The sequence below is a fragment of the Dipteris shenzhenensis genome, chromosome 26 (assembly GCF_047967505.1).
Source record: "Dipteris shenzhenensis isolate YYH24624 ecotype China chromosome 26, Dip_SZ_1.0, whole genome shotgun sequence".
In the NCBI taxonomy this organism is placed as follows: Eukaryota; Viridiplantae; Streptophyta; class Polypodiopsida; order Gleicheniales; family Dipteridaceae; genus Dipteris; species Dipteris shenzhenensis.
In genome coordinates, this window is record NC_141621.1 from 7,517,539 (window position 1) to 7,543,089 (window position 25,551).

The following is a 25,551-nucleotide window of genomic DNA, read 5'->3' on the forward strand; positions in this document are numbered from 1 at the left end:
CCGAGACTAGAATTGGGTCAATGGTCTAGTCCTTGCCCAAATGGCTAATCCTCTGCCACTCAAGCATATCTAGGGTCCCATTCTCTAGGTCGCCACCTTATCTCAGGCTATAGAAGGGCTTTGAGCCCCACTCTGTACCATTTGGAATGGAAGGATCCTAGGGATCTTTGCTGAAATTGGATCTTGAGAGGCACCCCAATCCTAGACAACTGCCCAATCCATTGGGTGACTCAATGGAGAGGTGGCTCCATGCCCCTAATGATTGGGCCACTATCCCACTATGCCCAACCAATGTGCGTCCAACTTCCCTAGCATCAAACCATCTTATCTTGAATCTCTAGATGCCATAGGAGGGGGAGAGAAGGGGCTATCTCTCAAACTCCTCATGGCACTAGTGGGTTGGCCCGAATGAATCCTCCCGACAATTGTTGCCAAACTCTGTGAAGACTCCTCATCAAGGGTGAGCCCTTTCCTACGAGTGGAGCCTTTGAAAAGATCCATCTGTGGGATTACTGCCACTAACCTTTGGTGCAGGGTGTACTCCTAAGAATCCCTCATCAAAGCAAGAGCTTCCAGAGCTTGATCCTAGAGTGAGACCTTGTACTACCACCTTGGTCAAAAGGGTTCTACTCTACATATCAGGGTGAATGATGCCAAGCCCTCTCTCCACTGTGGCAAGATCACCATCTTCTAAGTGACCCTAGCTCTAGTGTTCCTCTACCGTTCGACCCTGTCTATAAGAAATTGCACACTACACGATTGACCTGTCCCACACATCCCCTGCAAAAACACCAACACAAGGCTATGTACCAAATCTGTGGCCAGAAGGACCTGGTTGGCCACGAGGGCCCTTCTCCCTAGACTCCAATACGAAACCTTATGCCACACACTCTCTAACACGGGGGCAACTTGCTGCTTTGCTAAGATGTCAATACCCAATTGACAACCTAACTATCTCGTTGTATACCTTGGCGGATCCACAAAAGCCCAATGCGGCCCCCTGATCCAAGATCTCCTAAACTTCCTTAGTCGTCATGAGAAACCCAACTAATTTGGTCCATTTTATCCTAGTCTTGGAGACCAAGCAATAACTCTCTAGAGCGTGTATATACATATATGTATGAATACATACATATATACTCCGGACCCACTCTAGGCTATCTATTGTGGCCCTCCACAAAGAGTATCATGTCGTTTGCAAACCCCAATCCTAGTAGCTCCTCCTCTTGACACAAGTGGGTCGTGCCCTGTGTGGGTGACTCTTTCCATATTTGGTGACTCTGATATTTGGCCTTGTGTGGGCACATCTTCTACTCTGATGCTCAAATTTCTTTTGCAAAGTCGTTCGTTTTGACTTATTTGCATTCACAAGAGTATGAGAATTCTTGCTACAATTATGGATGACGATTGGACATTTAAAGTTCTATGGTGCTGGACTATTGCACCTGTCTTTAGATCATGGACATGTTTCAGAATTGCTGTTTGTGAGCAATTATATCATATGATTGTGATCCATTTCTGAGTTGATCATGTTTCAGATGTCCGTGATGTGTGTGCTTCAGTCTTCTTTGTATTTGTCTCCCCATTTCGGTTCAGGGAGGGATTGTTGGAATGTGACCCTCATGGGGAGGCTTCTATGTCTCTAGGGAGTTAAGTGGGTGATAATCTGATTGGTCACTATGAATAGACTTGGCTAGTTGACGGCCTTGGGCCACGCATGGCAGCTACATGGCATTGTGGTTCTTCCATGGTGACATGGAAACTAAGGCAGTTTAGATTTGCTTGGAGATTAGGTGGTCTAAGGCGATGTTATATACCGACTTTGATCTACGAGCTCCATCTTCTTGTCCCAATTCTTTGATGAGAGTCGCATTTAGGGTCTTCTCATTCTTCTAGTGCTTTGTAGTGTCCAAGCAGTCGGCCTGCTAGTAGGGTCTTTAGAAAGTTTACCAATCTAAGTCATCTATGTTGTAAGCCAACAAACCTGGTTGGCTTGAGGCATAAAGTCTAAGATGTTATTGCAGAGTTGTCGCTCTGAAGTTTTTGGTTTTCTGAGTCTCGGTGTTTCATATCCTTGTACCGTGAATCAGACTTTAGATAGTCGTGGGAATTCTGCATAAGTTTGATATTTCATGTAAGACTATCTCGGGCTCTATTGGATGCACTATTAAACCAACAATTGGTATCAGAGCAAGATTCAATTGAGCCCTTTCGTGATTTTGTCTGATCGTTTGGTCTCTGTTGGTTCTAAGAGGTCCTTGAAGTGTTGAAGAAGATATGAGAATTGTGGAGAATTTCCTCCAGTGAATTGTCTGAGGCTACACATGATTGTAGCGGTTCATGGAACCGATTTTAGCAGCAGCAAAGGAGCATGAAACAAACTCAAGTTTAAAATCGGAGGATTCAATTGTATACTAGACACGTGCAATTTCCTATGAGAGTTTGTTGGTGGACGCTTGTCAAAGTTATCATAAACAGTCTTGCTTACCCATGGCTTCCGACTTTGGACAGGCTGCCGTGATCCAATTGCAGTCTATGTTTTGTTCACTCCATGCATTGGATCTACCAACTTCTCAAATTGCGGAACTTTCAATTCTAGCATAGCCTAAAATCTTGACAATTTATTCGGATGTTTTGGCTCCTTGGATATGTTTAGTTGATTCAACGAATCAGTTTTCCACCTAAAGGAAATTTGAAGCTATAGCCTATCGTGATCGTGGGAAGGTGTTTTGTGTGAGCGATGTATTGGTAGCGAGCATCACAAAACCTTTTTGAGCTACAATTCAAGGGTTTTGCTATTTGAACAAAGATGGCAGAGAGTGTTTTCACTGATGAAGAGTTTGCAAGTTACGTGCGCATTGAAGATGGTTTGAGCGTATAAGTTTTTATCAGAGTGTTTTTGTTGTGTGGGTGACCGTTTCCATATTTGGTGACTCTGATATTTAGCCCTATGTGGGCACATCTTCTACTCTGATGCTCGAATTTCTTTTGCAAAGTGGTTCGTTTTGACTTATTTGCATTCACAAGAGTATGAGAATTCTCGTTGCAACTGTGGATGGCAACTGGACATTTAAGGTTCTATGGTGCTGGACTATTGCACTTGTCTTTAGAGCATGGACATGTTTCAGAATTGCTGTTTGTGAGCAATTATATCAGATGATTGTGATCCATTTATGGGTTGATCATGTTTCAGATGTCCGTGATGTGTGTGCTTGAGTCTTCTTTGTATTTGTCTCCCCATTTCGGTTCAGGGGGGATTGTTGGAATGTAGGGAGGCTTCTATGTCTCTAAGGAGTCTAGAGGGTGATAAAATATGAGATCTGATTGGTCGCCATGAATAGACTTGGCTGGTTGATCGCCTTTGATTGGGCCATGCAAGAAAGCCTATGCTAATTGGTAAACCAGGTGGCTGGCCAATGCATGGCAGCTACGTGGCATTGTGGTTCTTCCATGGCGACCTAGAAACCAAGGCGGTTTAGATTTGCTTGGAGATTAGGCGGTCTAAGGCGATGTTATATACCGACTTTGATCTACGAGCTCTCCCCCTGTGTCCCTCGTCTCACCTCTATAAGCAGTCTCCCAAGTGTAACCGCTGACGATCGGTAGTGGGCGCTCTGGACTCTGATGTGTCTCTATGTAAAGACTATGTCACAACCTGTATAGGATTCCAAGAAGTTCCTTGGTTCTGACCATAAGGTACCATTATAGTTCCAAATGGTGCAAGATAGGGTCTCGGAGATCTTAGTCTCATACACCCCGTCCCCCTATTTGGGGGGGGGGGACTGATGCTTGACGGGGGCCTGTAAGAAATCGTCCATCTCGTACCACTGCCCACTTCCCATCCTTGCAGGCCTGATCCCGCTGCTGCAACAACAAGGAGCGCCTCTCCTCAACCTGTAGGGGGGTGAGGTCCTCATCAATGGAGATCGGTGGCTGATCTCATAGGATTGACCTACGTCGTAAAGCCGAAAGTCGTGCCTAAGCGTTATGGAACCGATGATCAGGGGCTGCTCTGGGTTGGGGTCCCTCCCCACTTGCCACGTCCTCTCGATCCTGTGCTCAACTACACCCATAGTAGTGGCCACAAAGGCCATTGCATCTGCCATCGGTGTGGCCTCAGTGTGCGGGATCCCACGGACTCTGATGTTGAGAGCCTTACTGACTCTCTGTTGCTGCTCCATGAGGGTAGTTGAAACGGTTGCCCTTGCAAGTTTCCGTTTGGCCACGTCGACCCATCTAGAAGTCTCCTCAATTACAGCTTGCATGCTTGCAATCTATACCTCAACAACTGGAGTGCTCCATGGGACTGTGTGTATGGATGTGACCTCCTATTGGAGCTGTGAGATATCCTATCTGAGTCCCTGAATGAGATCAGCCTGCTCTCAAATGACGCGAGCCTGCTCCTGTATGACGTGGCTCTGCTCTTGGTTGAAGCGAACCTGCTCCTGTGCGAAGCGTGTCAACTCCATTTTGCGCTCACGGATACTGTGTACCTCCATGAGCAAGGTCTCCCATGCCTCTAGTGGGTCATCTCGTCTGTGTCCTAGCTGAAACTGGAAGGGTTGTGGCATAAAACTATGAGGATGAGGCCGGAAGCTGGGTGGTGACGTAGGAGTTGCACACCCTTCCTCTAGCCCCCCCGCCCCCTCCCTTCCTCTCCCCCGCCCACCTTCTCCCTCCCCACCTTCGGCCCCCGTCCTCCCTTCTAACCCGCCCCCTCCCTCCCTCCTAACCCCCCCCTCTTTTCCTCCCCCTCCGCTTCTCCTCTCCGTCCCTTCCCCTCTCTCCTACCCTCTCCTTTTCTCCTCCTTCCTACACCAGTTTCCCGGTGTCCTAGGCAGTTCTTTCACGGACGGAGCTTTTACAGTGTTGGAATCGGCCTTTTCACTTCGATTGGCAAATGGATCCCCATTTAGCCAATCTCTATCCACTTCCACCGGCCGCAAGAACCGTCATTTTTCAAGAAGATGAGTTGCAGCAGCTCAAGAAAGATGTGGAATTAGAGGGCTCCACATCACTTTTCGCCCGCATCTTTGTGTCACATCCTTCCAGATCACATGCTAGAGACTGGATGTTGGCGGCGTTACCAAGAGAGCTTGCCCCACACCTCAGGGATATTCGACTTCTGGGACATGGATTCTTCCAAGTGATTTTCGACTCCCACGAGTCCACAGCCCTTGTTCATCAGGTTTCCTGGTCTTCCTCAGGTCTACCATCGACTTCTTGCTACTATCGGAGCCACTTTCGGAGTGGTCACTGAGATTCCCCCCCTTCTTGGCATGCCTTCTTCCTCGGCAGAGGCAGTCAGAGCGAACGGGGTGCCTCGAGTTAGGGTCATTGTCTCTGACCCTAACATCTCAGATGACCACATCATGATTCAGTGTCCAGATGGCTCTCTCTTTCGACAGAGAATCGAGATTGCAGGTAGACAGGATCAGTGCAAGATTTGCAGGACCCTTGGGCACTTTGCTAGAGATTGCCCAAAGAAGAGAAAAACACCCAAGAGGTCTTCTGGTGCGGCTCCTTCACGTACTACCCCGTTTGCGCCTCGCCTGCGACATGTACCATGCACTCCAGGACTACCAGGGGCAGCAGGGCACCCTGCTTCGCGCACCCCAGGATCACCAGGGACAGCAGGGCGCCCAAAGCCTGCAGCACTCCCAGTACCACGTTGGAGAGCGGTCAGAGTGTCTCCTTTACCTCAGGAGGAGACCCTTGATCCGGTTCAGACAGATGCCATCCAGACTCCAAAAGTGGATACTGTTGCAGCCCCAGATACTACAGCTCCACATCAGGAGGGGACTTTAGATGCACCAGCCCCAGTCATTTTAGTTTCTGATCACGAGGGGGCTACCGATACTTCTCCCCCTCAGACTGTTCATGCCACAGCTGAGGGAGTGTTCGCACAGATGAGGACTATAGATCCTTCTTCAACCCAGCCACAGGCCTCCTCAGCTCCCAGCTCCAGATCTGCTGATAGAGGCCTGGCAGGTCCTTCTCCTCCTTCCTCCACAAGTGCAGGTCTTCTTCGCACTCCTCAGCTAGACTTGCTTCTCAGGAACTCTTTTTTGACACTGGCTGATTCGGCGACTTTCATGGATGATGATGAGTTTGTGCCCTCCACCTTAGGGGTCCCGGTCATTGGGATTCCTTTTGACAGGGCCTCCCCCTCATCAGGTGTAGGGATCCTTTCACCTGTTGAGTTTCCTGCCCTCAGCAGGAGTATTTCGACCCAAGGGAAGCTAGTCTCCTCTACTAGGTCGGGCAAGCCTTTCCATCCAGCATCCTCCTGTCGATGAGGATAGTCAGCTGGAACATACAAGACCTAGGCAGAGTTCCACACCGTCACTATAGGCAGCTGATCCGGAATCAGCTTCATCCAGGTGTCACTATAGGTGCTATTGATATCCTTTTTATCTAGGAATACAAGTTGGATGCCAGTGATTGCTCTAAGTCTGGCAAACTGCTTTCTGGTCATACTTTTTGGTCGCCTGCCTTGGGCACCAAGGGGGTTACTTCTATTTTAGTTTTGCAGTCGGTTCTCCACTTGGTTGTTAGACACGGAGTCATTATTCCCTCTAGAGCTCAGTGGATTATTCTCTTGATTGGAGGGTGTAAGGTTGGTTTCCTTAACCTGTATGTCTCCAACATTAGAAGGGAACATGTCTTTATGTGGAAGGATCTGCTCTCCTGGGCCCCCATTGCGGATTCATGGGTGATTGGAGGTGACTTTAACATGGTTGAGTTACCGTCAGACAAAAAAGGGGGTAGAGAAGGACTTCTTCACTCTTTGGAGAGAGCAGCTTGGGATGCCTTCCTTTTTCACTACTATGGCAGAGATACTTGGTTGGACGATGCCTTTCTTATTCAGCCACAGTCCCTCCTGTTCTCTTGGTCGAACAAGAGGCAGCAGTTGCCTATTCATCCACGCATTGACAGATTCCATGTAGATGATTGGGCACTTGACAGAGGTGAATCGGTATGCATTGCTGCTGGGATTTCCACTTCAGACCACTTTCCTGTTGTGCTGGCTATCTCAGAGCCTCACTTGAGAGGCCGATCTGCCAGCATCAGGATTCCAGATGCCTTGTACACAGACGGTCTCCCGAAGACTTTAATAAACTTTCTTTCTTTCTTTCTTTCTCCCCCATTTCTATGGTTTTTGTAAATCATGAATTTGTGATCATGTTTAATTTTAATTTTTGTAACAGAACAGCATACAAATGCATTCAAATCTATCTAAGACGAGACAACAACAGAACAGCATATAAATGCATTCAAATCTATCTAACACAAGAGACAACATCACCCATTCAAAAAGGTCAATCATAATATTGCATACCAGGATGCATAAAGTAACCTCCTGTGACCTGGCAGCCACATTCAAGAAGATGCCCAGCTAATGTTCCTTGTGCAAGCTTGTGAAAATCATCCCAGTTCCATCCTAGTTCATACACCTGCCCAAAATAAATATGACACAGTCATTCTAAGTCAAGTGAACAAAACTTGTTCTGTTTATCCTGTGTACTCTCCCCGTCTGTGGAACGCCTTTAAATTTGTAGGGCATTTCATAACCAATTAACAGGTAAAGTATCGATGGGTATCATCCTTATCATTACTTCAAGATATTTGTTTGTGAGCAAGGATGCTGTTAAATAAAGAAAGCATGAAAACCAAGAACTCCTGAATTGCAGGACTACTCTTTTTGCAGCAAAGAAGTTTTCCCAAGATTCAGGTAAAGGCCCAGTCATAAGTCATTGCATCCAGGATCCCGAATTCTCGAAGTGTGATACTTGCAACATAGTTTTAGGATCAGGTTTCTAGTGATATAGAACAGGAACAGGTGTGTCAAGCTGTAAGAACAAATACATAGGCATAACACAAATATCATCCAGGCTACTCACAGGGGTTTGTGCTCAGGAAAAAATAATCTGAAATCTTGGTATGAAGCATATATTTATAGTTTTCTCCATTGTACAACAAATATTACTATAAAAATTGCAACCTGGATATACTCTCAAGTGAAGTAACAAAATAAATACCAAGGCAAAAAACGGCCCAAACAACAAAATCAATGCAAATTGCATGCCATGACTAGATTGTATAAAGAAAGAATAAGGACGACATAGCCAGACATCAATCTGAGGAAATCTAGCCGTGTGACAGAAATAATCTAAGAAATTGTAAAACTTTGTTTAAGGTAACATACCATGGGCCCTAGAAACAGTGATGCATCTGCCAAGCGTGTGGTGATGATAACATTTGGTTTTGATGTTTCTAGTAGATTCACAACCGGAGCAGCTCCAAGATATGTACTGGAGCCCTGCTTACTTTATTAAGAGTGCAGGAAAAAAGTTCAAGTTGTCAGTGTCTGTTCCTTGCAATAAAAATCATGTATGCAGTGCAATACATAGTGAACATATAAGGTTGAGAGAGAAACCTGTGAGGAGGTTCTGGAGAAGGCTAATGTATACTGGATAATGCAAAAGAGTACTACAACTCCAAAAAAATTCCTTCATTGATTAAAAGTTGAGCATGCCAAGTACCTATGGGTCAATGACAACAAGCCCCTTTCCATATAGCTGATAATTTTCACCTTAAGATCCTTTTCACCAGGGAAGTCACTCAATCCCCTTTCAACACAGAAGTTACACCACTCAGTATCTCACGCTATTTGTCACCGTTCTCCAATACAATAGAGTTCTAGTGTGAGATAACACTAGGATATCAAATTACCATGTCAGCAAAGGTAGTGTGCAGACAGATCCTGTCTAGACAGATATAAACCTTAAGGGAGCACGTAGCTCACAAATATTATTAGGTAGTGGGGCCTATGGTCACATATTGAAGGGACTCTCTTATGCAGATAAAGGAAACTCATGACCTATGTGCTTTCCTCAGAGCGAAGGTCCAATACAGGCAGCTATATCACAACAAGATTCTCTTAAAGGATCCCCAGTCTTCATGAACAACATGACTAATTTTTTGTAATAAGAAGTAATTTATTCCTTTCAAAACAAATTATACCAGAGGTGGGAGAGTGATAACTCTATCCCTGGCCTATACAATAAGAATAAACAACCATGGGTGTGGTCTATAATGCCATATCATCCCAAGTGGAGTAACATGAAAAAACAAGGAACAATCCCAAGTCCTCACAAATGCTATCAATCTCTCTTGATTGGCTGTAGAGGTCTTCGTGCATCTCTCCCACTTACTCCTAATAGTAGAAAAGAGATCAGCCCATATGGAAGCCAAGTGGATGCGTGTCCACCAATGACCTAAGCACATCTCGAACATCATATCCGCCACAAAGTAATATTGCAAACCACCTCCCCAGCCAAGCCTGCCTGTAAAGAAGGCATTGGTCTTGATCCCTGATGGGAAGTAACAACAAATCCTGAGGCTACATGGTGCTGATATCTATAGATCCACGTCTGTAATGCCGCTGCATGAAGGTGTGGCCATCTGCCTCTGACTCATATAGAGCAAAGGCATCAAAGCCGCTGTCCCCAATGTTTTTTCTATAGGAGAATGTTATAAAATTAGGCACTCATTTGCATTTGGGACAAAAAGCTGGGCGACCGTGGCATTCAAATTTTTTTTGGAGAAGCTATGTTGATCACCAAAGACAACCTTTTTGATTGACAAACCCAAACCAGGTCATGTATCACATCAACTCAAAATGGCAAGACATAATTTAGATATGTATAATGATTTGGCACCTTTTAGTAAAGTTACATGCACCACACCAAAAAGAAAGTTACATGAACCAAAATAAGCATTTATGAAGTTATTGGATAGTTTTCTCGACCAAGTTTAGAGCACGGTCACCCTTTTTAGGCTATCATTTCTCAAGCTTGAACAAAAAGAAAGCTATATTAATATCTTTGGGAGGCCTCATGGGCCTATGAGACAAGGTACAATCAAAAAAGTAACTCATACAAGACACTTAGGGCTGACGCAAGGGCTCACTAGGGTTCTTGCTGAGTGCTATACTAAGAAACTCAAGAGCTAGGACTCAAAAATCCTGAGAGGCTCTAGCTGCCCTCTCCCCTCCCTGCCAGCCCCTCCCCTTCCCTCTCAGCCAGCCCCTCCCCTCTCTCAACCTCTCCCCTCTCTCAGCCCCTCCCTTTCAGCCTCTTCCCTTCCCCTTCCGCCACCCCTACCCCCACCCCTTCCCCCGGGCTATCTCCCCCTCTCCCTCCCTGCCCCGACTGCTCTCCCCCCTCCTCTTCTACCCCCAATCTACCCCCTCCACTGCTCCGTCCCCTCCTGGCAGCTATTCTCCCCCCCCCCCCGGCAGCCTGTTCCGCATCCTCCCCCTCCCAGCAGCCACCTCCGCTCCATCTCCCCCCTGACTGGCTTCTCCGCCCCCCCCCCCCCCCCGGCTGGTCATTCCGCCTCCACCCCCCCTGGTTTCTTCTCCTCCTTTCACCACTCCTTTCCTTCCAGCCCCCCCCTTCCTCCTCTTCCTCCATCCCTTGCTCCCTTCAGCCTTCGCCTTCCTTTCTTTTACAGCAGTGTTTAGAGCGAACGGAGCCTCATTTTGTTCAATTCAGCCTTCCCACCTCGATTGACGATGACTCAGCCTTCAGCCAATCCTCATCCGCTTCCACCAGCCCAAAACCATTACGTTCTCAAAAGACGAGTTGCAACAGCTCAAAAAAGATACAGAGCAGGAGAGTTCGACATCACTCTTTGCTCACATCCATTACAGTAGGCTAGGGACTAGATGCTCGCCACCTCGCAGGGCACCTCACCCAGATGGCTCATTCTTCAGGTAGAGAGTCGAGATTGCTGGGAGACAGGATCTGTGTGGGATTTGTAGGACCCTTGAGCACTTCGCCAGAGATTGCCCAAGAAAGACAAAAAAGAAAAGGCCTAAAAGGTCCACGGGTGTAGCGCCTCATAGCAGGACGTACGTCACAATCTATTGCACATCCTACCACTTTTCGCACTGCTAGACCTTCCACCTCTCGCCCAGGACCGTGGGCTACAGCCTCTCGTCCTGGACCTCCTTCTACAGCAGCGTGATCAGGACCATCAGCACGTCTTGTTCCACTCATCCCACGTTGGGTGCCAGTCAGAGTTGGTGAGCCAATTCCACCTCAAGAGGCTACTGATGGCGCCATGGGCCCTTCCTTACAAGCATGAGATATTCCTGTCCAAGTTGCTTGTGCTGATGAGGTTGCTCCTATCCCCTTAGACATTGATGTGGAGGAGCTTCCATCTATGGAGCAACTAATTGCTGAAACCCGTGCCTTACTCGATGCTAATGCTGCATTTATGGCTTCGCTCCCCCATTGCCAGTAGCCCCCTTCCTCTTCTTCACATCTTGACAGAGGCAAGGGGGTTATTGCTTCCACTCCACCATCCACACAGATCCTCCGCACACCTGCACACCAGAAGCGTCACTCAAGAATTCTTTTGTAGTTCTGGCAGATATGGCAAAGTTTGAGTTAGAGGAGGAGTTTGCACCCTCTACCTTTGGGGAACAGGTTGTTCAGATCACCGTGGACAGAGCTTCCCCTTCTGCAGGTGTGGGAGTGCTTTCCCCAGTTGACTTTCCTCCTCTTGATAGGAGGAATTTTTCTCAGGAGAGGGTTGTCTCCACTACCAGGTTGGGTAAGGTTTTTCATCCGGCCTCTTTCTCTCGCCAATGAGGATTGTCGGTTGGAACGTTCAGGGCCTCGGAGATGTATCTCACCGCCGCCGTAGCCAATTGATTCATAACCAACTTCATCCAAGTGTTACTGGGGGGCCCCATTGATATTCTTATGATTCAGGAATACAAACTAGATGTCAGGTATTGTGCCAGAAGTCGGGTAAGCTTCTCTGAGACCATACTTTTTGGTCACCCGCCTTGGGCACCAAGGGAGGTACTTGCATTTCAATTTCTTCTTCGATGCTCCCCTTGGTGATCATAGTTCCCTCTAGAGCTCAGTGGATCATTCTTTTGATTGGTGGGCTAAGGTTGGTTTCTTAAACCTCTATGTCCCTAATTGAAGAGGGGGCCATGTCCTTCTATGAAAGGAGATGCTTTCTTGGTCATGCATTGTAGAGTCTTGGATCATTGGGGGTGATTCCAACATGGTTGAAATGCCAATCGACAAAAGAGGAGGTAGGGAAGGTGGTATCCATTGCCTAGAGAGAGCATCTTGGGATGCCTTCCTTTTTCACTACAATGGCAGAGATGCTTGGCATTCCACACTCAACCATAGTCACTCTTGTTTTCTTGGTCATATAGGAGATTGCAGATGCCTATCATGGCATGGATTGACAGATTTTGTGTTGATGATTGGGCTCTGGACAAAGGTGGGACAGTATGCATTACACCTGGGGTGTCCACTTCATATCATTTTCCAATTGTATTGTTAGTTTCAGATCCTCAGATGAGGAGCCGCTCTGTCAGCATCAGGATTCCAGATGCCTTCTATGCAGAGGAGGGCCTCACAGAGGCAATATTGCGGACTTGGGTATCTCACATGCACGATGGGCAGCTTTTCTCGTCAGATGTAGCTGCAGCCCTCTCATATATTAGCGACTTTTATCATTCAGTTGCTCGTAACAGGAGAGGTGAGATCCTCAGGGGAGACATAGGTATCCGCCAGCAGTTGGCTGCTCTTCAGAGGGAAGAGCAAAAGAGGCCTACAGATGCTTGGGTTCAAGAGCGCCTGACACATCCCAGCACTCCTGAAACCCCTGATCTGCAAAATAACCACACACAACATCAGAACTGAGCAGGCTGCTCACCACCCAACCGTGACATCTACGGGATGTGATCCCGAATCAGAAGATGTCCCCCCGAGCCACGAGCTGAGCTACTGGCACGAACTCCCAATCAGATCCCAAACCAGCCTGGTGTCCCATACCACCAGGTGGCGCTGTGAAGCCCTGGATCTGCCACTGGGCCTTGGGCTACGCTAAGATGCAGGCGCGCGTCCGCGACATAATCCAGGATCAGACCTAGCACCTGGGAACGAGACTTGCTCCCAACTGCACACTGAGAACTGAACCCCCTGGGCCTCTTTTATAGACTCGGGCCCCAGTGCTTAAAATAGCGAAGACCTATAAATAGTTCATACCCTTGCCACTCAACCCGAGAATCAAGCCTGCCTAGCTCTAAGCCTCCCCAGGCTAACCTGAGCTAGTTCTGTGTAACTAGTACACGTCAGATACCGATCCGTGCACATGACATACTCCCCCTCCTCTAAGAACTCACTCCTGAGTTCGCTAAGAAATCGGGAAATGTTCTTTGGAGGTTTTGTAATGTCTCCCATGTGGCATCCTCCTCAACACGATCCTTCCACTTAATCTTGTATTCCGTGATAGTACGATTTCGAATCTGTCTTTCACGGAATTCAAGAATAGATTCAGGTTCGTGAGGAATAAAAGTTAAATCTGTAACTTCTATAATCTCATGAGGAGAAACAATTTGATCATCTGCACCCAATACTTCTTTCAGTCTACTGACATGAAAGACTGGATGTACTTTAACATCAGGAGGCAATTCTAGTCGATATGCAACTGGTCCAATTCTTTTAATGACCTTGAATGGGCCACAGTATCTGGGGGATAATTTCGGAACCAAACCAGTACTTAGGCTCTTGGATTCCTTAGGAATTCTCAAATATACCATCGTTCCTTCAGAGAACTCTCTAGGTGAACGATGTCTATTAGCATAAAATCTGTCCCGATCTTGGGCACTTCTAATAGATTCCTTGGCAAACTGCAACATTTCCTGCATGTCTTGCAAGAAGTTCTTAGCAGCATCATTTTGAATTCCTTTTAATCCAACCATAACTGGTGACTTAGGTTGAAACCCGTACATAAGCATAAAAGGACTATAACCTGTACTAGAATGCTTTGTACTGTTGTAAGCAAATTCAATCATGGGTAGATAATCTTCCCATGAAGACTGTCTCTTAGATACATATGCCCGAAGCATGTCTTCAACCAACTGGTTGACCTTTTCTGTACTGCCATCAGATTGTGCATGATCTGAGGAACTCATACTTAGAGTAGTTTCTAACTTCTCAAATACAAGTGTCTAAAAGTTACTTGTAAACTTTGAGTCCCTGTCACTGACTATGTCAGATGGCAAACCATACAGCTTGAACAAGTGGTCCACAAACTCGTGAACCAACTGAACAGCTGAAATAGTTGTTCTTGTAGGTAAGAATCTAGCCATTTTTGTCAAACGGTCAACTATGACCCAAATAGAGTCATGACCCTTGCGCGTACGAGGCAAACCAGTAATAAAATCCATGGAAATACTCTCCCATTTATTACCTGGAATCTGTAATGGCTGTAATAAGCCCGCGCTTCTAAGGCGTTCAGCCTTAGTAACCTGACAAACTCGGCAACCTACCACATAGTTCTCTACAAATGCACGCATCTTAGGCCAATAAAAGGTATGCTTCACAAGAGACAGAGTCCTATGTATACCTGGATGTCCCGCACTAGGAGCATCATGACACTCCCAGAGAATCTTGGATTTTAGGTCCAGAACATCAGGCACACAAATCTTTTCATTCCGGAACAGCAAGCCGTTCCTAATCATCCACTGACCTCCCGCCGCCTGTATCCTAGGTGGCACAATCCCTGAGTCCTGGTCAACCATGGAATTCCCATCCTGGACTTTCTGCCAATAAGAACTGAAATGACTATCAGTTGCGTATAGCCCTCTCAAGGATTGAAATAGGTCTGAGGATATTTCTGTAAATGACAAAGCATTTACAAACTTAACTCGACTTAAGGCATCCGCCACACTATTCAACGAACCCTTACGATAACGTATTTCGAAATCAAAATCCTGCATTAACTCTGCCCATCTGGCTTTCCTTCCTCTCAATTCTGATCCATCACACACATACTTAATTGACTGGTGATCAGTCAATACAAGGAACTTTGAACCATACAAGTAGTGTCTCCAAACCTTGAGAGCATACACTACCGCATAAAGTTCCTTCTCGAGTGTGGGCCAACGATACTGAGTGTCGTCTAGCTTCTTACTCTCAAAAGCTACAGGTCTGCCCTCTTGGAATAGAGCTGCCCCAATCGCATAATCACTCGCATCGGCCTCTAAAACATAAGGCCGGGTAGGATCGGGTAATGCAAGAACGGGTGCTTCCTTGATAGATAACTTCAAGGTTTCAAAAGCCTTGTTCATTGCATCATTCCAAGGGATCGGCTGAGTAGACCTGCGTCCACGACCTTTCAATATGTTGGTCAAGGGTACCGTGATTTGTGAGTAATCACGGACTGACTTCCGAAGATATACCGTAAATCCTAGGAAAGAACGAAGTTGTTTCACAGTCTGAGGGATAGGCCATTCTAAAACCTTCTGGATACGATCCAGATCAATGCTAATACCTTCAGAAGAAATCTTGTGTCCTAAGTAAATGATCTCCTTCATAAAGAAGTCACATTTACTCATCTTGGCATAAAGCTTATGCTGTCTTAGAACAAGTAAGACAACCCGAAGGTGTCCTATATGATCCTCAAGCGTTTTACTATATACCAAGATATCATCTAAGAACACGACAACAAATTTGCCCAGATAATCTCTGAACAAATCGTTCATCATCTGCTGAAAAGTAGCAGGAGCATTGGTCAAACCAAAAGGTAATACGAGGAACTCGTAATGACCATACCTAGTCCGGAATGCGGTCCTATCTATGTGTTTAGCATAGATACGGATTTGGTGATAACCCGTACGCAAATCAATCTTAGTGAAATACTTCGCTCCGGCTAAACGGTCTATCAAATCATCAGAACGAGGTAAAGGATAGCGGTTCTTAATTGTAACTTTATTTAGTCGTTTATAATCTATACACATCCTCCAGGAAGAATCCTTCTTCTTTCTTAAGAGGACAGGTGCACCCCAAGGAGATTTACTTGGGCGGATATAGCCCATATTCAGGTAATCCTGAAGCTGGATAGCTAACTCATCCTCCTCTACCTGGCTCATCCTATACGGTGGTACACTGATAGGTTGAGCCCCTGGGACTAAGTCTATGCGATGATCTACTGCCCTTTCTGGAGGTAACCCTTCCGGCAGTTGAGCTGGGAATATGTCCTTAAAATTATCTAACAACGTTCTCAATTCTCGGTGTTCAAACACACTTAATTCATTTTTGTTAATTACCGAAACAATAAATGAAGATAGTGGAATCAAAACACACTGATAGACATCATAATGAGAAGTGTTCAATATATTCCGAAGCTGCATCGCAGATACAATAGGCCCCTGAGAAGGGATAATCTTATCACACTGAATACAAAATTGGGTGCCTTTGTCTACAAAAGAAAGCGTATGCTCCGTCCATCCAATCTGGATATTGTGGGTTTTAAACCACTCTATCCCGATCAGCAAGTCTACATGCTCTAGATGCATAACATAACATGTGAGAGCTCCCGTGTAGGCTTGAATCCGGATGGGAAGCGCTTCAACCTTGCGATCCCAAAACTGCTTCCCGGCTGGAAGCTGCACCTCGTAGGTGTGGTCGCTAGGTACTGTGGACAGCCCCATCTTCTGCACAAATTTGTAATTAACAAAATTGTGAGAGCTGCCCGGATCAAAGAGAATGTGAACCTGTTGGTCCCTAACTTCTCCATAAACTCGGAAAAGATCATGGGAACCAAACAACGAAGTATTAAAGGTACAATTGCAAGAAAGGGGGCAGGTAATGACATTTACTGAAATACCTGTCATCGTAACCTGGTTGGCTCCCTTGGCTGCGGTACGTGGACCTGCCTGGAGCTTCGGTCCTAGCACCAATCTCTGGTTCTTCCGCTTAGGACACTCATTCTTCGTATGGCCCCGCTCCTCGCAATAAAAACACCGGCCCTCTTTCTTGAGCCTGAGAGTGCGAAGGAAACGGGCCTTACCATTCTTCGCAGGAGTTAAGCTTTTCCTGGAGGCGTTGTCCGTAGACTTCGTCTCCCCAATACCAATCGCATGCTGAAAGAACTTGCGTTTGTTCTTTCCGCTGGTCTCGGTAACTGTGGTTGCCTTGGTTCCGGCCATGGTATCATCATATATGCGCGCATATGTCATGGCCTCCTGCAATGTTGTGCACTTGTTATTCTTAATCTGTAACTTATAGGAGTCTGGCAAACCATCCACGAAAAAACCTAACAAGGTTACAGGATCCATTTTAGTGGCCCTCGTTTGCAGATCCCTAAATCTTTGAAGATAGACTTCAAAAGTTAAATTCAATTCTGACATATCGAGGGCCTTGAGCTTGCCGACGATATCATAGTCATCTTCCTTCTTCAGGAACTCCTTCCTGAAGATACCCTCAAATTCTGTCCAAGTGTCAGGCTTAGGCTGAAGTTCTTTCCACCAAAGCAAGGCTTTACCTGACATAAACCCCGCTGCTAGCTGAATCTTTTTCTCGTCTGGATAGGGGTGAAATTGGAAGTGTACTTGCCACTTGTGCAACCAAGTGTCAACTACCTCCTTTGTTCTTGATTTCTGGTCACCTGGAAAGGGATCCGGAGTGATATTCGGGCCTAGCACGGAGGCCATGGCATCCACATGCGTGAGTGCCTGAACCGTGCTAGCCAGAAGAGTCAAAGTAGCTTGTATCCCTTGGAGTTGCTGTGTCAACCCCGATTGATTAGCGTTAACCTGCTCAAATTTACTATCCAGAGCAGTCGTGAACTCACTGAAGGCTTTCTTAGTGATCAGGTCGTCATAGAGTCCCTGATCATCTTCTCCCACTGGAGTGTAATCTAATTCCTGCTCTCCCATAGCGAACTCGGGATTCGGAGCATCAGACATGGCTGAATACTGATTCGATTACAAATGGAGAGAAATAAATAACTGAAACGGAGCACGGAGGGAGATGGAGTAGAAGGAAACCGTCCCAGATAAAAAAGATGCTGAAATCTGGAAGACCACGAGCCCTGGTGCCTCCTCGAATCTGCAACCGGATGCGCAGTCAACAATAGAGGCTGTACGGACTGCTGACGTGGCCTGTACGGCTGCTGACGCAGTCCGTACGGTGGCTGCAGAAGCTGGCGCAGGCGCTGTACGGAGCAGCAGCAGGTACAAGAGCTGGCGAAACAGTCCGTACAGGCTGTACGGCTGTCGCTGTAACTGTACGGACTGGTACGGAAATTTTGGGAGCTGTGCAGGGCTGACGCAGGCAAGGCGGATGCAGGGAAACTGCTCGAACAGGGCGCTGCTGAAGCGCGAGGCTGGCTGGCACAGATCTCGAGGTGACGTCTCGAATCTTGGGCTGCTGGTGGATTGTCTAGCACCCAGCCCCCCATCTATATAGGGTGCAGGGCTGCCCGATTTGGAAGCTAGGCTTCCAAAGAAGGCTGAGCCCCTCCAGCTTTGGAGGGGTGCTTTTGCGAAAAAAGCACCTGAGCCCCTCCAACTTTGGAGGGGTGCTTTTTTCGCAAAAAAGCACCTTCCACCTGCGCAGGCTGCACGCAGCCCTCAACGCAGGCTGTTCGCAGCCTGTTGCGCAGGCTGTGGACAGCCTATTGCGCTGGCTGTGGACAGCCTATTGCACAGGCTGTCCTGTCGCTACTGCCTCGCCTACTGCGCCCCTTCCTACACCCCGCATCCTCTACTCCCTGGCTGTAAATTTCCTGCCCTACTCTCCTTCCTTTCTGCTCTCCTTCTCCTCCCTCAGACTTCTCTCTGTAGCCTTCAGAATTTTTGATTCTATTTCACTCCTCTTCTTCTTCCTTTCCCAGATATTTCTTCACCCCTTCTACCCCAGGTAGACAGCAAAAACGCAGCAGGAAATCTCGAATTTTAGGGCATACCTGGAAGAGAAATCCGTCAAATTTCTCGCATCAAAAGTTCCTACCTCAGGAGTTGGCTCTGATACCAACTGACACATCCCAGCACTCCTGAAACCCCTGATCTGCAAAATAACCACACACAACATCAGAACTGAGCAGGCTGCTCACCACCCAACCGTGACATCTACGGGATGTGATCCCGAATCAGAAGATGTCCCCCCGAGCCACGAGCTGAGCTACTGGCACGAACTCCCAATCAGATCCCAAACCAGCCTGGTGTCCCATACCACCAGGTGGCGCTGTGAAGCCCTGGATCTGCCACTGGGCCTTGGGCTACGCTAAGATGCAGGCGCGCGTCCGCGACACAATCCAGGATCAGACCTAGCACCTGGGAACGAGACTTGCTCCCAACTGCACACTGAGAACTGAACCCCCTGGGCCTCTTTTATAGACTCGGGCCCCGGTGCCAAAAATAGCGAAGACCTATAAATAGTTCATACCCTTGCCACTCAACCCGAGAATCAAGCTTGCCTAGCTCTAAGCCTCCCCAGGCTAACCTGAGCTAGTTCTGTGTAACTAGTACACGTCAGATACCGATCCGTGCACATGACAGCGCCTTACTGCTGCAAGGGCTCAACAACAGTCACTATTAGATCAGAGAGCACAGTATGCCTTTCATGCTAGAGAGTCATTTTGGACTTTCATGCCAAAGAGTCATTTTGGACTGAGACGGGAGGTAGGGTCAACAAGCAGTTCTTCTCTACTCTCGGCTCCATACATAGTAAGGAGAGTGTTTCATAGCTTGTTGACTCAGACAAATTTCACAGACACATCCAGATGCCGTCTTGCAGGTAGCCACAGATTTCTATGCCTCCCTTCATACAGCAGATCCTGACAAACATGCCAAAGATGATGCTCGAGTTGTTATTTGACAGCACTTACCTACGTTGGTGACTGGAGATATGATCGTCTCACTTGATGCACCCTTCACCAACATAGAGTTCAAGACATCTCTCTCTGCCCTTCACAAGGGAAAGTGTCCTGGCTCAGATGGACTTACCCCCTATTTTTTAATATCAGATTGGGAATTACATTACCTCAACCCTGCAGGGCGTTTGGGACTCAGGGGTGAGATGCCAGACTAACTATCGGAGGGCCTCATTCATCTTATCCCAAAAGGGGATTGCAGGAATTTAGTGTCTCAGTGGAGACCGATCACTCTATTGGGTACTTTGTACAAAATCTTAGCAAAAAGGTACTTTGTACAAAATCTTAGCAAAAACGGTTGCAGCCCTTTCTTCCAGATCTTATACTTGATACACAAACGGGCTTTGTGCATGGCAGGAGCATCTTCAATAACATCTTCTCATTCTAGGAGGCTTCTAACTGGGCCATGCATAATGGCCATAGGCTTGCCATTCTACTCCTGGATTTTGAGAAAGCTTATGACAGAGGAGACTGGGGCTTTCTAGCAGGTACCCTCGTTCGCTTTGGATTCACAAATGCATAGATCAGAGGGGTGTTAGCTCTCTACAAATCAGCCCATAGCCAGGTTCTTATTGGTTGAGTCAAGGGAGACAGGTTTCAGATTACCAGATCAGTCCATCAGCGATGTCCTTTAGCCCCCTTTCTCTTTTTATATGTGGCCGAAGCTATCAGCTATTACCTTGGAGCTCAAGCTGACATTATAGGGCTGAGGCTTCCGTTGAGGCAGAAGGATGAGCTCTTGGATAGTGAGTTCGCAGATGACACGGCTGTTTTTTTGGATGCCACACCACAGACACTCACCTTGTTCAGGACAGCCTTGGATTTGTTTTGCACTACAGCAGGGGCTCATATTAATTGGAACAAATCCAATGGCTTTTGAATAAGTGATGAGGACACTCCAGACTGGGGGAATGACATAGGATTCTCTTGGATTCAGAGGGGTGTTTCCATCAGGTACCTAGGCCATGTTGGGGTGGGCATCTCTCCAACACAGCAGATTGAAGAGCATCAGGAGGAAACTCATTTTTTGGAGTTCTGCCAACTTGACCTTGCGTAGTCTTGGAGACTATGGTTATATGGTAGTATCTTGATCCTGACCATGTTCTCCTGGCACTAGAGTCTTGGAGACTCTGGTTAAATGGTGGTTCCCCCATTAGGTTCTTGCAGTGGGACCCATAGGAGAGGGAATGGATTGATGAAGGGCACCGAGAGCAAAGCATTCCCTTCTTTTGTTACACAATCAGAAATGCCAAGAGATTTCAGCTTAGTAGTAGAGATCAGAGGCCCTCCAGAGCTCCTCATTGGGATAGTTTTAGATTTTTGAAGAGGTGCTGAAAAAGTTTTGGAGGAGACTAAAAATCCCTTGGGAATAGAAAGATCGCTCTCTTCTTTTGGCTTTCTACTCATGGAGGGATTGCAGTGAACCTGTGGAGATCCAGGTTTGGGGCTAACCCCACTTGTCCTCAATGCCACGCAGCAGTTGAGTCAGTTCAGCATTGCCTCTGGGAGTGCAGACAGACGAGGACAATCTAGAAGGGTTGTGCTAGGATATTTAGCATATTTCATATAATACCCTTCTTCATAACTTGGGGATCAGTAACATGGTTATCTATTACTGGCCCTCAAGTGTTTTTCTTGGGGTGTTTTTCTTGGGACATGACTCAAACTCATCCTTCATTATACGACACTCTGTGGAGTCATGTTCTCTCCAGGATGTTCCCTTCACTCCTTTCAGAGCTGCTCATGCCTGGGAGACACATCATAGGAGATTTTGGCTAGCATTGCAGCTTGACATATTTGAAGGGCCATTTGTACGGAAGCGTTGGAGGGTTCCCAGGTTCACCCTTCCCACTCTCTAGCCAGTATATGGACTGGTACTGTACACACACTGATGGCCATCTAGGCGAGCATGCAGGGATCCTCCAAAGCAGCTACAGCCAGGAGAGAGACTTTTTTCAAAGTTTGGAGAGGATCTCCTTTCTTCTCCGAGTCTCCTTCAAGGTTGAGGTGGCATTTTCAGCATTCACCTTGGATTTTTGTTAGCTCTTTTTTAGCAGGTTTTTTTCTCATGCATGGCATGATGTACTCCCGCATTAGAGCTTGCTCTTGCGGTTTTCATTCATACTTAATTAAGTAATCTTTTTGAAAAAAAAAAATCATGAGAGAGCGAGAGATGTCATTGACTATCTTCTATGATCCTAGTACCATGGCAGCCCTCCAACGGGATATGAAGATATCTAGTATCAATCTATGTCGGGTCATCTCTCGTTGCGACAGTGGGAGGCATGGGCATATCTCGTTGCGACAATGGGAGGCATGGGCATGGCCTCCTTGATCTCTGTATCTAGTGGGTCATATCAAGAAAGATACCTCGATGCTGACCTTAGCTAGGATAGGCTAGACCTCCATCATGCATGCTCTACTCAACCTCTACCCTGTGCGTGGTCTTTGTGTCTTTGGTTCCACAACTCCATGTTATTTCTTCCCACTAATCCAATCAGCCCTCCTATTAGCTAGCTCCTCCTCCTCACTCCGCATTGTCTTGTGACTGACTCGAACGTGTAGAAATATGTGAAATGCCCTTGTGTCCCGTCTATCTTTATCTCTTGTCATATCACCTACTACTATTTGATCCGTCTCACGAGGTCTCTTTGTGTTGCCGCATCTCGATCAAAGAGAGACAAACGTAGACATGATCATGAAAGTGGATCAGCTGAGAAAGTGGTCCAAAACTGTGCCCTCTTGAAAAAGGGGCCGTGGGGTCCACAAATCTCATGGTAAACTGGGCAATTACATAAGCAGTGCTCCTTTGTCTCCACCTCCTCCAATGTGCATAACCTATGGATGCGTTGCTTTCTAGGTGTGCCTATGGCTCTCCCTGCCTCGATCCTTAGCTAGTGGGGCAAGACCCACATATGCCCAATGGTGATCCTCAACACATGTGAGACTTGCCTATCCTCCAAGTACTAGGGTCTAATAATCACTCCATCCTCTCGTACTCTCAAGAAGAGATCATGATAGAATTGGATCTTGGTGGGAAACTCCCCCCCCCCCCAAAAAAAAAGGGTCTGTGAGGTTGTCGGATCATAGTATATGAGTCAGAGGTGATGTATGATAATAATTTGAAAACTATTGTCCAAACCACTCTAGCAATATGGCAACTCCACAAACAGTGCTTGCTAGATTTCTCTGGATCAGCCAGCGATCTCTATGGATGAGGACCTCACACCTCTATAAGTTGAGGAGAGGCGCTCCTTATTGCAACAGCGGGATCAAGCCCGAAAGGAGGGAAAGTGGGCAGTGGTATGAGAGGGACGACTTCTTATTCGCCCCCGTAGGGCACCTGTCCCCTCTCCTACATAGGGGAGCAGGGTCTATGAGACTCAGATATCCGAGACCCTGTCCTACACCATTTGGAACCGTAATGGTACCTTATGCTCAGAACCAGGGAACTTCTCGGAATCCTATACAAGTCATGACATAGTCTTTTATATAGAGACTCATCTAAGTCCAGAGCGCCCTCTTCCAGTAGTCAACGGATATACATGGGAGTCTGCCTACAAAGATGAGATGATGGGTACAAGAGGAGTTCGAAGTTCAGGTGGAGTTGCACTCCTTTTCAGATCCACACTTATGGGCACCATTTCAGTAGAGTAGAGAGATACATATTACAAAAAATTTCTTTGGATCCGGATTCGGCACATAGACAGCCGGAATCTGTTTGTCGCAGTTTGCTACTTCTCCCCTGAGACCTCCTACTTTGCCAGAGATATACGAGGTGATGATGAGACATCCCCATTTGCTACTCTTTATCAATCCATCGTTGAGTTCTCTAGCCGTAGAGAAGTCCTCCTAGTGGGAGACTTCAACGCGAGAACAAGGGCCCATCAGGTACCACTTCTTGACTTCAGAGATGATTCTACTCTGCTACCAGATATTGACCTTGAGGAGGCAGGTATGCTACGGGTTTCGGCTGACAGGCGAGGTCCATTCTCATCTTATGGGCAGGCCCTATTAGACCTCGGCAGGATACATGATCTCATTATCTACAATGGTCTTGAAAGGTGGCCCGCCTCAGGTGGTTTCACATGCTTTCCACATGGGGGGGGCTCCAACGTTGTTGATTACATCAAGGGATCCCCTGCCTTCACATCTCGCATCACTGACTTCACCGTAGCACCTCCCCCCCGGGGGCTGATCATACATACCTTTTCTTTAGCATCTCCACCCTTCTTCGCACAGCACCTTCCACCCAACTCAGTTCTTACTCCACCTACCACGATATACGCTTTGATCAGGATCATTTGCTTCCTTACCCTGGCCGTATGTACATACTTCTCACTTATATTGACTTCATACCCCTTTTAGAGGATCGTGCTGCCCTTGTCACCCGCTCACTACACAAGGTTGCCATTCACGCTTTCCCCCACACCACCCGCTCCACCCATCCACCACCCCCTGGGATTGTACCCTGTAATAGTTGGTACGATGATAAGTGTAAGGCTTTACACCGTCAGCTCAGATTCGAAACAAAAAACAGTCTTTCGAGCACACCAGATACGCTATGCGAGTACCGTAGACTGGTACGAAGGAAGAAACTAGACTTCATTCGTCGGAACGAGGAGGAGCTACTAAACATTTTGTTTAGTAACAACTCTAAAGACTTTTGGCGGAGATTTCTAGAAGGACGGTCCCCTCCGCCACTCACTGACACTCAGATCTCGTTTGATTATGCATGCACACTTTATGACATCCCAAATCAGCCAGTCCCTAATCTCTCACACATGCCGCCTCGCCCCACATCCTGCACCCTCTTCACTAGAGGAGGGGTAAAGGATGCCGTAATGAAACTTCATAATGGCCGAGCGAAGGATCATGAGGGGTTATGCACTGAGTTCATTGCATATGGGATTAACATCCTAGCCCCAATTTTAATGAAGTTGTTTGTTTGGGGTTTCCACACACTTGGACCATTAACACTATCTCACCCATCCACAAGGCAGGGGATCCCATGAGCCCAGAGAACTACAGGACCATTATGATTGGACATGTCATGTCCAAGATTTATGCATCAGTACTTGACTCCTAGGTTAGCAGATTTGCGAAGTGTCAAGGACTTAGAGCAACAGGACAGGCCAAATTCCGGCGTGATCATGGAACCATGGACCACATTCTCACGCTCAGATGTATCATCGAGGAGGCGAGGGCACGGAAGCAGAGGGTTCATTATTGCTTTGTGGATTTCCGCAAGGCATTTGACACGGTTCCGAGAGCCCCGCCTCATACGGTGCCTACTGGACTTGGGTTATGACCAAGAGATCATTTGGGCCGTCATGGCACTTTACGAGAGAGTTTCAGGCAAAGTTCGTGCAGGATCTGGATGGACAAACGAGATCATGAGCACCATCGGGGTCAAACAAGGGTGTCCTTTGTCGCCTACCTTGTTTAGCCTCTACATTGACGAGCTTGAGATAGTGATGCAGACACATGGAGGTGTAGGTTGCTCTCGCGGGAACACTGATCCAGATATTGCTCTACGCAGATGACGTGGCTCCCTTGTCTTCCTCGGCAGAGGGGCTCCAGACACACTACAGTCCTTTTGTGAGTCTCATGATTTGAAGGTCAACCTCGGTAAAACCAACGTCATGATCTTCAATACATCTCGAGCCATCATGCGTTAGGAGCAGTTCACATTTGAGGGGTCACCTGTTGAGATAGTTTCATCATACACTTATCTTGGGGTTATCTTTTCCGGACCCAGCTTCACTATGAGACCCGCGATGTAGGCAC

At 47.1% G+C, this 25,551-nt stretch overlaps 1 protein-coding gene across 6 annotated transcripts in view; it reads right to left on the reverse strand.

Annotated features, from left to right (window-relative positions):
- The window catches only part of LOC147884603 (propionyl-CoA carboxylase), a 120,781-nt gene that overhangs the window by 38,534 nt on the left and 56,696 nt on the right, over positions 1 to 25,551 (reverse strand). For all 6 annotated transcript variants that reach the window (XM_087397436.1, XM_087397440.1, XM_087397438.1 and 3 more), the window contains 2 exons: positions 8,210 to 8,330; positions 7,343 to 7,457 (listed from right to left, as the gene is read on the reverse strand). In XM_087397436.1, coding sequence (XP_087253562.1) covers positions 7,343 to 7,457; positions 8,210 to 8,330 — 236 coding nt within the window. The remainder of the gene's footprint in view (positions 1 to 7,342; positions 7,458 to 8,209; positions 8,331 to 25,551) is intronic.